The 13,892-nt window shown below is 47.8% G+C and overlaps 1 protein-coding gene across 6 annotated transcripts; it reads left to right on the top strand.

The window, feature by feature from the left end:
- Positions 1-127: 127 nt before the first annotated feature.
- rbm14b (RNA binding motif protein 14b) lies at positions 128-13,596 on the top strand. 6 transcript variants are annotated; one of them, XR_001290619.1, is made up of 6 exons: positions 128-352; positions 2,881-2,991; positions 4,441-4,793; positions 5,041-6,088; positions 6,314-9,668; positions 10,445-13,596. XR_001290619.1 is itself a non-coding variant. In XM_005751975.2 (5 exons), exons 3-5 carry the CDS (start codon positions 4,445-4,447, stop codon positions 6,642-6,644), a joined length of 1,728 nt encoding a protein of 575 aa, XP_005752032.1. In that variant the 5' UTR covers positions 128-352; positions 2,881-2,991; positions 4,441-4,444; the 3' UTR covers positions 6,645-10,206. The 6 variants fall into 6 exon arrangements, 3 of the variants coding, with proteins under 3 accessions (XP_005752032.1, XP_005752033.1, XP_005752034.1); XR_001290620.1 differs by lacking the exon at positions 10,445-13,596 and having other exon boundaries at positions 6,314-9,082; positions 9,541-10,206; XR_001290618.1 differs by lacking the exon at positions 10,445-13,596 and adding an exon at positions 9,855-10,206.
- Positions 13,597-13,892: the final 296 nt, after the last annotated feature.

Genomic DNA, 13,892 nt, shown 5'->3' with positions numbered 1-13,892 from the left:
GATCTCATCGTGCCAATATCGATCCATTACCAATACCGGCGTTGATATCGATACTGTCGATATTAGGATCGCACATAAACAATAATCCTGCACTTGGATGTAAACGTGCCATCATTAATTGAGCCCCCCTCGCTTGTTGTTTGGGGGCTTTGTTCATCTGTAAAACACAAAGGCTCATGCGAGTCTCTGTGTGTGCTTGAGTCATTTTGGTGGCTCTTCTTTTGTGAGGATTCAGCATCCTCCCGGTGCAGCAGCAGCAGCAGCAGCCCTCCCCCTCTGCAGCCTCTCCAGCAGTATGCCCGACGTTCAAACGGAAGCAGGCGCTACCATTTTGAAACACAGCACCGCTTAGGTAAGATGGTAGATCCTTTTATTTAATCGCCTTTTCTGCACCCTTATTCTCATGTGGGAGCTCGTTAAAGCCCGCCGTCTAAAAGCTGTGAGGGGGCTGCTGGTTTCGGCGCTGTTGTAGGGACGGAGAGCTTTAGATCGCCTCGCCGTTTCACTGTGTTCATTCCTGTGCGGGAGGAAGAAGGGGAGGGAGAAAAAATGTGTTGTTACATTGTATCGATCTGCCACCGAGAGTCATACCGTTGTATCAGGTATTAGTATTGATCATCGACGCCTCGCAATCGGAAGTGAAAGTAAGTGTGTTTAATGCGTGTCCGTGGCTGTTTGGCTGTCGGGACTTTGTTTGGCTTTGCTTTGAATCGCCGAGCGGAACCAAACAAGCATCTCGCTCTCTCTCCCTCTCTCTCTCTCGTGTCTCCATTCACAAAAACACTGACAGCCTGTCCGACCAACTCGTCTCGTGTCTTTTGGGTATTTGTGAGCTGGTAAATAAAGCGAGCTGTGGAAAATATGTCGACTCAGCGCCGTGCTGCGTCATCACAAAGCAGCTTTCCCCCACCACCACCTCTGGTTTATGCTTCACTTGAACCCAGTGTTAGTGCAGCAGCCATACTGTATGTGAGCGGGGTTCACCCAGTATGGAGAGCGGGTATCTGTGGTGGTGCTGGTGGTGGTGCTGATGGTGTATTCGGTAAACTCAAACCAAAAAAACTAGAAACCCAGTTGTGTGGTGTTGGGGTGGGGAGGTGGGTTGTCCTGTAAAACATGTACAGGCTGAAGTGAAGGAGATCCCTACTATGCTCGCTTCTTGCTCCATATTTTTATTCTTGGGCCCTGTTCACGTTATTTACAACTGAAGAAATTCCTGGTGCAGCCAAACTGTCTTCTGATTGGCTGCCCCTCGCAAACAGAAGTTTCCTGTTAAATGCAGAAACAATTCAAAATCCTGCTCCTCACATACAAGGTCTTGGATATTCAGTCCCCATCTTATCTCAATGACCTTGTAGTACCATATCACCCTATTAGAGCACTTCGCTCTCGCTCTGCAGGCCTACTTGTTGTTCCTAGAGTATTTAAAAGTAGAATGGGAGGCAGAGCCTTCAGTTTTCAGGCCCCTCTTCTGTGGAACCAGCTTCCAGTTTGGATTCAGGAGACAGACACTATCTCTACTTTTCAGATTAGGCTTAAAACTTTCCTTTTTGCTAAAGCATATAGTTAGGGCTGGACCAGGTGACCCTGACACCTCCCTTATTTATGCTGCAATAGGTGTAGGCTGTTGGGGGACTCCCATGATGCACTGAGTTGTTCTTCTTCAGTCACCTTTTTGAATCACTGTGTGTTTATACACCTCACTGGAACGATGTCAAGCTCTCTTCCACAGCATGTCTTTGTCACAGATGGCCGCCCCTCCCCGAGCCTGGTTCTGCTGGAGGTTTCTTCCTGTTAAAAGGGAGTTTTTCCTTCCCACTGTTGCCAAGTGCTTGCTCAAAATGATTGTTAAGCTTTTCTCTGGATAGTTATGGGGTCTTAAAATTACAATACAAAGCACCTTGAGGCGGCTGCTGCAGTGATTTGTCGCTATATAAACAAAACGAAATTTAAACCAAAGATGAGCTTCTGTGCTCATATACAGAGGTGTGTCATCTTCGGGTCAGATTTAGTAATGTGTTACAGCACAAAGTGGTTTCTGGCATAGAAGGAAGTACTGTGTGTATTTAGAAAAGAGCCCAGTGACAAGATTGTGTGTAAGTGGACATGGAGGACGAGGTGGAGGAACTCTGAGACTTCTCAGACCGACCATGTTGGATATGTATGCTCGGAGTTCCTTTCTGAAGGTGCAAAATATAGGGAGGAAAATATATAAGTGTGCAAAGTGATTTACTGTTTGTGACACACAGTTTACTGCTAATTTAAGATTTAACGGAGGACAAAGCTTGCCCTATTTTTTGTGTTTAACATTGAAATGCACTGATTGCGCTTGTGCTTGGAAAACGGAACAACTTTTGTAAACCACACGCAAAACTTACCACACTTACAAGTACTATTTGGGGATTGCGCTAACATGCTTTTCCCACCCCGTTCAGTAATTGTGTCTTTAAACTGACTCTGAAACTGTGGACACAAGCTCGCTGTCTGATGTCTAGTGATTGAGAAGTCATTATCCAAAGAGCGTACGCGGGGTAATCCTCCTTTCTGACTCTCAGAATCACCAAATTTTGCATTACTGTTTGCTAAAGATCTGTTTTTCACTGTGTCAGTCTCATTTTTCTTTAACATAATTTTGTATTATTTTATCATATTCCATATAAAACTTTGTAAATATTCAATATGAGCCCCTGACCTGTTTATTGTAGATTATACTACTTTTATTATTATTCTTAATGCTGCCGAAAACACGAAGCATTAATATGGGTAAAATACATCTTAAATGTGGCCAAAATCAAAGGTTTATTTACTCAGATAATTAATCATTAAGTAAAATATCCATCTATCTATTCATCTTACAAAATTCACTTATTTTCTTTGCAGCATGACCTAAAACAAGAGACGCTGGGTCCACTGGAAGCGATTTGTTCCTCTCGTGTCACTTACTAACTGACGGCTCATCACTTGCAAACGTTCCAGGATCCGGTTGCCTAGGTAACCCACTAATATGCATACTGACAGGTCATATGGTAATCAACACTATCCTGTGCTCACACTGACAGTCGCCTGGAAGTTGAGAAAAGATGCTGAAGTCACCAGCTGTCCTCTTTCACTTTCTGTGCTCCATGATCACCACATTGCTTCTGGTGTGGATGCATCTTAGGGCCGGGATTATGCTTTCCCCGTCAGTCCGCTAGGGTCCATTCAGGTCCGCTCCACATAAACGTCATCATCAAATGGTGAGCGAGTCCACAGTGGAGTATAGTCGAGGTCTTAGTCATCAGCAGGGTGTTTACCGAGGTCACAAAGCGAGGAAGCAGAAGACCATTTTCCAATAGAGGCCTACGCAACCAGAAACCACAGACGTCGCCCCCTGCTGGCTATTAATATGAATGCATGTTTGAGGCACTTTGACTTAGCTACTTATCAGAAAGTTGAACGCTACATCCACATTTGTGCCTGAGATGACCATATTAGGCATATTTCCTCTAGTGAGATCACACAGAACCAGGAATCGACAACACTGTATCAAACTGAGCTTTTAAGCCTGATTTATCTCACAGGGATTATTTCTACATATGTGGACCTCATTACAAGAAACTTTCACCACAATTAATATGAACATTCGGTGTTATAACGGTGTATGTGACAGAAAAATGAGGAAAGCTGTGATAGGTTCTCTTTAAAGCACCCGGATTCATGAAAGTCACTATAAATGCGTCGTGAGTTTAGGAGCAGCACTGCTCCTTGAAGTTGTTGGTGCAAAATGCTCCTTTCGCCTGTGTCTCCTCTGTATGAGGGTGACTCATAGCTGCATGGGTAGTCACAGCCTGCTTCTCGCGAGTGAGAGCGACGTCTCCTTAAGCGAACTCTGTGATCTCTGTGGCATTTATTGTAAATGTTTAGCGGTTATTCGCTAGCACGATCTCCACTGCTCTGTTTTTACATAATATGACTTTATCTGACCTCAGCGGGCAACTCTGAGGCAAATCTGTGGTCAGTGTGGTATTCAATTTGAGGAATTTGAATGTTAATCTGCCTCCTCATTCATGCATAAAGGTTCTTTATCAAGAGTGTGTGTATATATGGGTGCGTTTAACGTTTTCTCCAAATAGCAAGTTTCTGGGTTTTTCTCTTTTACTCTTTAAGCTAAAAATTGATCGCTTCTTTCATCTGTGATTTTTTTTTTTTGTCGTCTAAAAATGAATAAAAGCTTTAGGCTTGAGATAATGACATTTCCAAGCTTTTGATGCTCATACACTGTGTCTGCTTTTCACCCCTGTAGTCTTCTCCTTGTCAGACTAACGCTGAGCCAAAGGTGTGTCTTCATGCTCACTCAGTAACTGTCGCGTCTGGGGCAGCTGATAGTCATACCGTGTTGCTAATCCTTTCACTTATCTCTAAACAAACAGTCAAAGCGATGCTCCCTCTGTTTCTCCACAGCGCCATGGACAAGAGCCACACAGTGAAGCTCTTCGTGGGTAACCTGGCATTGGACACCACGCAGGAAGAGCTGTCGGCCATCTTCGAACCCTACGGTCAGGTGGTCAGCTGCAGCGTGCTGCGGCAGTTCGCCTTTGTGCATCTGCAGGGGGAGGGTGCTGCGGAGCGGGCCATCCGGGAGCTCAATGGACGGGAGTTTCGTGGTCGGAATTTGGTGGTGGAGGAATCGAGGGGGAGGCCGCTGCACTCCACCAAGGTGTTTGTGGGTAATCTGAGCGGCATGTGCACCACAGAAGACCTCCAGCAGCTGTTCCAGACGTTCGGGAAAGTCCTCGAATGTGACAAAGTCAAAGGTAAGCCAGGTCTCTACTCACAGTTGAAGTGAAGTTAAAGTTTAGATTCTGTTTTATGGTTTAATTACAGCTGCTGAATTGCTGGGAGCGCCTGAAAAAGACTGCAGAGGGCAAAGTTCAAAGTTTAAGCTAATGCCCCGATTGTAAAGTTGTGCACTTTCCTTTGGCACAGTTCATTTTCCTAAGCAAATGTGATCCTTATTATTATCAGTGCACTGAATCACATCCAGCCATTGCTTTTCCACAGGCTATGCTTTTGTTCACATGGAAAACAAGGAAGATGCGCTACAGGCCATCGAAGCCCTGCACGGCACCTCCTTCAAGGGCCGGCCCCTGTCCGTAGAGCTCTCCAAGGTCCAGCCCAGCAAGCAGGCGCCGACGGGGAAGATCCCGTGTGTGAACTGTGGGAAGCAGGGCCACTATGCTGGAGAATGCCCTGTGGGGAAACCTTCTCTGGAGCAGTACCAGAGTCAGGCAGCGGTCTTGGCTGCTGCCGCCGCTGCGGCCGCCGGCCTACCGCTGCAGGTCCAGCAAAGCGTGCACAATTCAGTCTACAACACCTCCACCTTTGATCCCACTTATGCTGCTCTCACAGGGATTACCACCGGGACACGCACAGATGGGAACCCGGTAAATCCAGCTGTTTATGGTGCCCTTGCCAGCCAGGTGTACGGTGCCAACGTTGCCAATCAGCTTTACGGAACGGTGGCCAATCAGGCCGCTCTCACGTCAGGGGCCACGCAGGTATACAGCTCCATGACACCTAATATTTACGGTCAGGTGGCTGCGTCCCCAGCAGCCGCCGCTGCTGCTGCCGCCGCTGCCGCTGCCTACACAACTCCGGTTTACACCCCGACAATGGCCAACCACCCCGTCTATCTGGCCGCGGCTCCTGGGATAGAAATGCCAACAGCGGCAGCTGCCGTCAATTCTGCCTACTCTGTAGCGCCTGCGATTTACAGCGCCGCCGCACCAGCCTACGCTCAGTTAAGCGCCATGGGAGCAGCGGACCCGACTACAGCTATCTTTGAGGCTGCCAGGCAGGCGCATTACTTCGCCCAGGGCCAGCAGGTTGTGGCTGAGCAGCAGACGGCAGCTGCCGCCACAGCAGCAGCTGTGGCAAAGTCCGGAGAGAGGGATCGCAGTCCACTGCGAAGGTCGGCACCTCTGCTTCCGGACCCTGTGATGAAGCCATTTATGTACCAGAGGGCCAAGCCACGCCGACCCCTGCTCCCCACGCCAGCTGGTCGAGCAGCTGAAGAGGCAGTGGAAGCCGCAGAAGACCCCATGGCCAGGTAGGATATAATCTTTGATTCTGTTTCCTGCTAAGCAGCAGATGTGAAATAATGACAGAAATCTTCAACTTTCATGTTTTCTAAAAAATCAAGGTGCCCCCTCACCTTTACAAATCTGATGTTGTTCTTGTGGTTTTAGCTCGTGGTTCACTGTTCACTGCAAACTATTTTCTCTTCAACTAAATTTGTCCTTAACCTAACCATCTCTGTCCTCCCCCGTCTTAGGTACTACGCGGAGTACTACCAGCAGCTCCAGCAGTACCCACAGTTCCAGTATGCCTACGCATCACCGAGCGCAGTGACCGCCATCCCTGGCATGCCGGGAATGCAGGCCATGCAAGCGGTCCAAGCAGTTCAGGCTGTCCCCGCGATGCAAGCCCAGCCCGTCGCCACGCTGGACGCACTCAGGCCAGTGGTCCCCGCCGCTGCGGCAGTGGCAGCCGCCATGGCTGCGCCCAGGGTGTATGAGCCGCCGTTGCCGCCGCCCACGCGCAAGGAGGCCATCCTCCGCCGCCCCGAACTCTCCCTTCACACGCCTGAGCCCCCCTTCCGATAGTCGCACACAACTCTCTGCCCGCCCCTCCCTCTTTGCCCTGAACCCCTCCCACCCTTCACCCTCCCTCACCCGCCCCAATCTCCTCTTCCAACCCCAAACTTGACCACCTTACAGCAGCTGTATGTACGTGTGTGTGTGTGTGGGTGTGTGTGTGTCTGGGGGCTCTAAGTGTGTGGTATTAAACTGGGGACTCCTTGGTTTATTAACCTGCTTTAGGAGAAACTTGATACGCCAGCCTTGGTTCAGTTTGCACGCGCACACAGTGCAGCCACCGAAAGGGAGGCTTTCATCTGTCGCGCGGGCATTCTTTGTGCTTCTCAGTTTTACTTTTTTATCGTGCCAGTCTCACACGTGTGCCAGTATTAGGCCGACCCGCTCGGCCGTTTCATATATGCCTTTATTTCCGCAAACCCAGTTATGATTTTCTAAGGCCGAGACCTTCGATTGACGACATCAGCCATCCTCCTTAGGCCTAGATGATCAGTTAGGGCAGCTAATTTGAAACCTTTTTTGCCTTATGTTGAAGAGTTTCAATTTGCAACGTAACCAGATGGAAAGTCAGGGCGACGCTCTCGCGCGTGACGGCTGCGCTGCGTCGCGTCCGGCCGAACCAAGGTTGAGTCTTCTTTGTTTTTTGGTTTGTTTGGGGGGTTTTTTTTTCGAGGGACGTTTTGTCTTGAATGTGACGTGGGCTGTGACGCGTGTGAGCGAGTGAGAGGTGAGGGCTTGCTGACCTTGCAGCGCACAAACGCAGCAGCAAAAAAAGAAAATAAAACTTTGCCGAAAAGGAAAGGAGAGAAAAAAAAGAGTAAAGCACACATAAACGTACTGTAATGTATGTTTGGATCTCCCCTTTGACTCCCTTTTTTTTTTTCTGAACCCCCCCTCCTCCCTTCCCGCTCCACCCTTACTCTAACTGCAGCAATGAAAGACACTGCTTCACCTCTCCCTCTCTCGCTCTTTGTAATTACAGCTGCCTACCTCTTACAGCAAATTTCAATGTCTATTCTTTTCTATTGTGTTCTCTTATATTGTCGGCAGTTCCCGCTCCTTGTAAAGGGACAGGGTCAGCAGTTTAGAGGGGGAGGAGCCAGATATTACCGACAGTGACTTTTTTTTTGTAGATGTTCCGTATGGAGTCCATCATTTTCAGAGGCCTTTTTTAAAAATAGTGTAAATGTGTTTTCTGTTGTTTACCTGTGACGTAAGTCAGCCTGGGATGTGATGAACTGTAAACGGTGGTGAAAGGAGGGAGAAAAAAATCAATGTGTTACTACTGAGGGAGCAGTTTACAAAAGGATCTTTTAATCGCATCCTGTTGGAAACCACGATGGTATGTGACAAGCTCAATCATGTGCCTATAAAGCCTCGAGTGAAGTGCATTAAGTGGAGGGACCTCCCATTTTTAAGTGCTTTTGACATTATTTTTTAATCATTTCAAGGAGGGCGGGGGGAGCCCGACCTCCAGAGCTTTAGTATCCAGAAGGCTTGGAGAGCGAGCGAAGCTTTCTCTGGGATTTGTTTCACAGCTCTTAAAAGAAAAAGCCACAAACCGAGCCTTCACGGGTTCGTTACTTTACTAGCTGCTGGTTAAAGCAGAAACGACAGTGATAGCACCAATGAAGTGAGAGGTGGGGCAGCGTCGTCCACGTGCTTCTTTGACCCTCCGAATACCAGACCAGCTTTAGATTGCGATTGCAAAAAAGGGAAACGAGCGAAAGTGTCTGTTTTAATATATCTGTTAGAGCTTGTAGAACTGGACTTTCACGAGTGGCAAATCCCACCCGCGTAGCTCTGCGTTTCATTAAAACAGCCACTTTCAAAGTATTTTGCAACTGCTATGTGACGGCGGTCTGCTGCACACGCCCCTTTACTGCCCTCCCGTTCCCCCCCCTCCTCCCCTCCTCTCTCTCCCCCTGTGTTTTTTTTTCTTTCTTTCTTTCTTTTTGTTTTTTAGCGGTTGAGCGACTTCTTTGCATCTCACGGTGTAATCTCTCTCTGTGTCGTATATACAGAACACATACCAGTTGCATCCTTTGTAGAACTATGTGGTTTGCGAAATGTCTTGTTTGCCATGTTTGAGATCGTATTTTTTAGAGAAGTATTTTCATTTTTTTTGCCTTCTTTTTAAGAAAAATATAAAAAGTCAAAAGTTTAAAAAAAAAAATCATTCAAAAAAAAAAAATCAGCATGCTTTTTATTGAGAATATGTATTACTATAAACCTTATTATAATAAAGAATGTTTTGGCTGACACTAATGTGGTAAAAGAAAGCAAAGGGTTTGGACATTTCCCCTTCTTCTTCTTCTTCTTGTTTATGTTGTTCTTCTCCCACTATCTGTTTCTCTTGTGTAAAATGACCACCAGACCCATTTGACTGGGGACCCAAGGGGGAGACAGGTGTAGATGCTGGCCCAGCTTTGCTCTCTTTGGTCGGGGTAAGTGCAGGTTGGTGCTCCTTTCCTCTCTCCAGCCTCTCAAACTCAGTGCAAACCAACTCAACCAAAGGGTTTTGGGGTTCATTTGCATTTGAGAACATGCATTTCAGCGATTCGTTCTGGCTCTGTAACATTAAAAGTTAAAAAAAGGATTTTTCTTGTAGAAATGATGTTTTGGCACAGTGAGAGCTGGGGAGAGGCACACAGATAGAATGGCCTGGGTGCATTTTGATCTGTGGAGCAGTCCTGTTTCCTTGGGCGGGGGGGTTTGATGGGTGTGTGTCTGGTCTGGTCTGGTATCTCCCCTGCTGTACCAAATTCTCCCTCTCCGTGTGTCTCTGTGTCCTCTCTGCTCTCAGACCTGCATGTGTGATAATCTGTAACTCTGCCGCACAAACAAACAAACAAACAAGCCCCACGTCAGTCCAGCTCTTGACTAACTATCTCAACTGAAATAGGTCACCGTGCCGCCTGGAACGGCCGGGGTGCAGCCGTGCGTGAGCGTGGCGGCGTGAGCCATGGGGACGACTTTTAGCGCGACGCCAACGCAGCGGGAACTCGTTCTCTCTCTCTCTTCACCACCAAGGTAAATAAAAAAAAGTTTACAAAAAAACAAAACGCAACAACAGCAGGAAAGAAATCCTAAAGAGCACTGACTTCCCCTCTCCCAACCTGCCGCCCCCTCCTTTGACTGTGCCTTGAACAAACACTCCCTCCCCACCTCCCTCCTCTCCACACTGCCATCGCCACCTTCCTCCCCCACCTCCCCCAGTCCGTAACTCCTCCTCTGCTGCAGTGGCGGTGCCGCGGCTACAGCCTTGGGCTTCTCCTCTGTGGGTTTGGTGGGCAGGGTTTGGGTGGGGTTAGGACCCCTGCACAGGTCTCAGTCAAGTCTTGCAATCAGCTTTAGGAGGCGACTGGCGCGCCCTCTCTGTCCTGCTGGTGTGTGTCTGTGTGTGTGTGTGTTAAAGAGAAAACAGCTTCTTTTTTGTTTGTCTATTTTTCTGTGGGCGGTATTTCATTGATTGGTGAGGCTTGACACCCTCCCCCCTGCCCTCGCCACCGCCGTATTCGCCGCCCTTGCCCCTTCTCTGCCCGCCCCGGTTCCCTCCTTCTTCCCCCTTCCCTCTCTCACACCTCCTCCTCCTTAACCCCGCCCTCCTGTGCGCCTCTCCTTTCCGCCGTTCACACACAAATACACAGCGCTTTTTTTTTTTTTCTTCCCCCCCTACTCCCGCCGCCACCGCCGCCGCCACCACCACCACCTTGGATCTGGGTTTGTGGCTCTGGCTCGGACTCAGACTTCCCAGAACCACCCACCTAAACCCAAACTACCCACCCACCCTCCTTTTGTTACCGTAGTGGCCTGGGCGTGCCAACGGACAGTGTATGTGTGGTGGCCCGCCGCCGGACTCAGTAACACGACACAGAGAGACTTCAGTGTTGGACGAGCCGCTTTGCTGAAACTGTTGAATGATGGGTTTGCGCCACACAGCTGTGGAAGGAATCGTAACTCCCATAAGACCTTAGCGCCATGACAAAACGAGATAAACCAACAGGGGGTTTGCCTTGGGTCCCTCACAGCCTGTGTGCCAATCAGAAACGTCCTATAAGATCGGCTAATGAGGCCAGTCTGACCTGTAGATTCTCACCAATCTCGGGACTCCTGTAGGACTTTTCTGGTACGGCAGCTCTGTTTCTCTAATCCTAGTGTCAGCTGGACCGGCTGGATATGTGCTATGAGTGACTTGTATGAGGTGTGGCTATTAAATAATGAGACGTCACACCGGTTTGACTCACAGAAGCTCTGTTTTGTTGTTTAACAGCCACGCCTCGTCTACATTCTTACCTGTTAAGACTATTGATGCACACACACAGTCCCGCACACACTCGCTGTATGTCAGATGAGTTTGTCTCACATTTGCTCCGACCGCTGCGAGACGGAGTCGAGACAAGCGTGGCGCTGCCTTTCTGTCTGCCTAACAAACTAAAAGGAGGTGGGGAGGATTGAGTAGATGACTTACTGATAAGGTGAGTTGGTAGTGGAAGGATCCTTTGGCCCAAAGCTACTTTCTAACCTCACCTTTCTGATCTTGGAGCATCCCATAATAGAGTCACTGGCCAGAACCTTATCAAAAGAGAACGTTGTCGCACACAGTGTCTGTGCTAATAATAACGAGCCCTAGAATCTGATGTCTCTGTTGCTTGGATACAAAGTGCAAAAAAAAACTGATTTTTTTTTTTGCATTCACAGACACATTAAGTTTTTTTAAAAAACACAAATGATGAGTTCATCATGTGTGGATGCATTTAGAGGCACATAGAGGCCAGGTTTATTTCTCTCCAAAGGACCGCTGTGTAGGATTTAGTGGCGTTCGAGGACTGGACGTGTAGTGCAGGATCCATAGTCCTACATTAGTGCACATTTGCCTAGAAGGAAGGATTGTGGGTATTTGACAGATGCAGAGGCCATGTGTAGATGTGGTGAAAGACCAAAAAGCACATATCCTGATATCCTGAATGCTGATTGGCCGAAAAGCTGGCTCGAACAGGAAAGGGAGCAATAGTGCAGTTCACCACAAAGAGGAACAACTGTGTCCGTTTTCATTGCTTTCAGTCACCCGGTTTCACTTTACTACAAAGGACCAACGAAAGCACAAAAACGCGGGTAGCCTGTGTCACTAAATGCTGCGCACATTTACAACCAGGCCGCCATGGCAACAGCACGCAACCACAGCGTGAAGTTGTGAGTCTGCAGACCTCAGCGTAGCACAGATTAGAGAAAACCTGAAGGGCTCTTTACACTAATGAAAACAAACACAACTATGAGTACTGCATGTAATACTGTATGTAATATAGTCACAGGCGATTGCCCCCTCCCTGAGCATGGTCCGTCTGGAGGTTTCTTCCTGTTAAAAGGGAGTTTTTCCTTCCCACTGTCGCCAAAGTGCTTGCTCAAAGAGGGTCGTCTGATCGTTGGGGTCCTCTCTGTTAATGTAGGGTGTTACCTTCCAATCTAAAGCACCTTGAGGCGACTGCTGTTGTGATTTGGCGCTATATCGATACAATTGAACTGAGTACTGTATTCTGTTTCCACGAGTAAATCCTACACACTGGTCCTTTAAGCAGTGCAGCTGATGAAACCCCTCCTCAGCCTCCATGATCAGGGCACACCGTGCTCCAGTTTTTTTTCCCCCTCCAGCCACCTCACCCCTCCCCTCCAACTCTGCCGGCTCCTCACTAAAAAGGCTTCTTCTGGTGCTTGTGAGTCTAGGCTTCCTGTGCTTGGGTGAATGCAGCCACGCATCTCTTAAACACCCCCGACCGCCCCGCGCACCCTCTTGCTCTGAATTCACAGACAGACGGAGCTGCAGCCTCCTCTCGACTTCCACTTCCTCACCCAAACTCCCCCTGCCTTCTGTGGTTTGGACAGCTGAAGAACTGAGATACTCTGCACACACACACACACACACACACATTTATATAGATATATATTTGTGTATTGTGTTGTTTTTTTGATGGGATCCCACAGGGTACAGCAGACACCGGCAGAGATGTACATCGGGAACAGAACCCACTCCGGCTTAGGTTTGAGCCCAGCCCTCACACTGTAGACCGTGATGCCTTTTTTAGTTGAAGCAGGTTTCATTAACGAGACTTTTCTAGGTCATCTAGCACAGATGTGAATCACAGAATCACACTTCTAATGATGCTTATCCTCTCTTCAGATAAAAGCGTCAGGAGTGTCTTATCTCACACGTTACCTCGTATAGAGGGGGGCAGACAGCATGTGAACGCCAGCAGGATGCAGTGCAGCTCAATACAAAAATCACTGCATTTATTGATCATTTATAAGGTTTTTTCCCCTCATAACTGCAGTAATAGTGTGTTGGCTGGCATTAGAGTGAAAGGCGTTCATGTTATTTTGTCCACCCTTCTGCCCTTATATGATTACAGGCCACCTGAGGCCAAGCCCATCTTTTTTTTCTCCCTCTCCACGGACCATTTCATTGTCAGCAGTCCCACGGTGGCATTACCGTATGTTTAGCCATTTCAGTTCCCTCGTCTCAGCAGCTGCTCAGTCACAAACCTAATTGTAACCACAAATAGTCGCGCAGTAGCTAAGCTTCTTCAAGTAGGTTAATGGACCAAGCTTAGTGTAGTTAAACGAAACGCCTCAGTTAATTACAATATTAATCGTTCTAGTTTCCAAAGACGTCAGGGGTGACAGAATAGTGTGTCATCTCAAGAGGAGAGCAATCGGGATCTGCTCCTCTTTCAAAGAAATCGAATCCAGCACAACGCTGAACGATGAGGGGATTTTCACACCGTGAATGTCGGATCAAACATTTGCGTCAACATGTTTACTGTGAATGACAAATCCTGATATGAAGACAATTATACTGTATGGTTGTGTGTGCATATATTTATGCCTTTTGGTCTGTATTTCTTAAGATGTTGAGGTATTTTTTTTCAGTCTGCATGAACAAAAATCATGAATAAATCTTTTTGTTTCTCATATAATTTGCCTGAGTTTGTTGTTATTTGGTGCTTGATCCTTTGCTGTGTAGTTTAGGACAGCAGGAACTATGCATTTTACCTGCAGCCTAATTTTAGAGTGAGGAGTAAGATGGCGTGAGCTGCTGCCAGTGAGAGCAGTGCAGGGAGGAGCTGCTTTGCCTGGGGTTAGATTGAGCTGGAGCCAGAGGGGAGAAGTTGTCAAAATCTCAGAAATGGGTGTCTTAATTTTATTGACTCGTGTGGGGTTTGTTTTTTGTTTTTTAAAGAATACATGACTCAGTTGTTTGAA

This window comes from Pundamilia nyererei, unplaced genomic scaffold (genome assembly GCF_000239375.1).
Source record: "Pundamilia nyererei isolate P.nyererei 1_Seehausen unplaced genomic scaffold, PunNye1.0 scaffold00336, whole genome shotgun sequence".
NCBI lineage: Eukaryota > Metazoa > Chordata > Actinopteri > Cichliformes > Cichlidae > Pundamilia > Pundamilia nyererei.
This window is presented reverse-complemented; position numbering and strand designations above follow the sequence as displayed.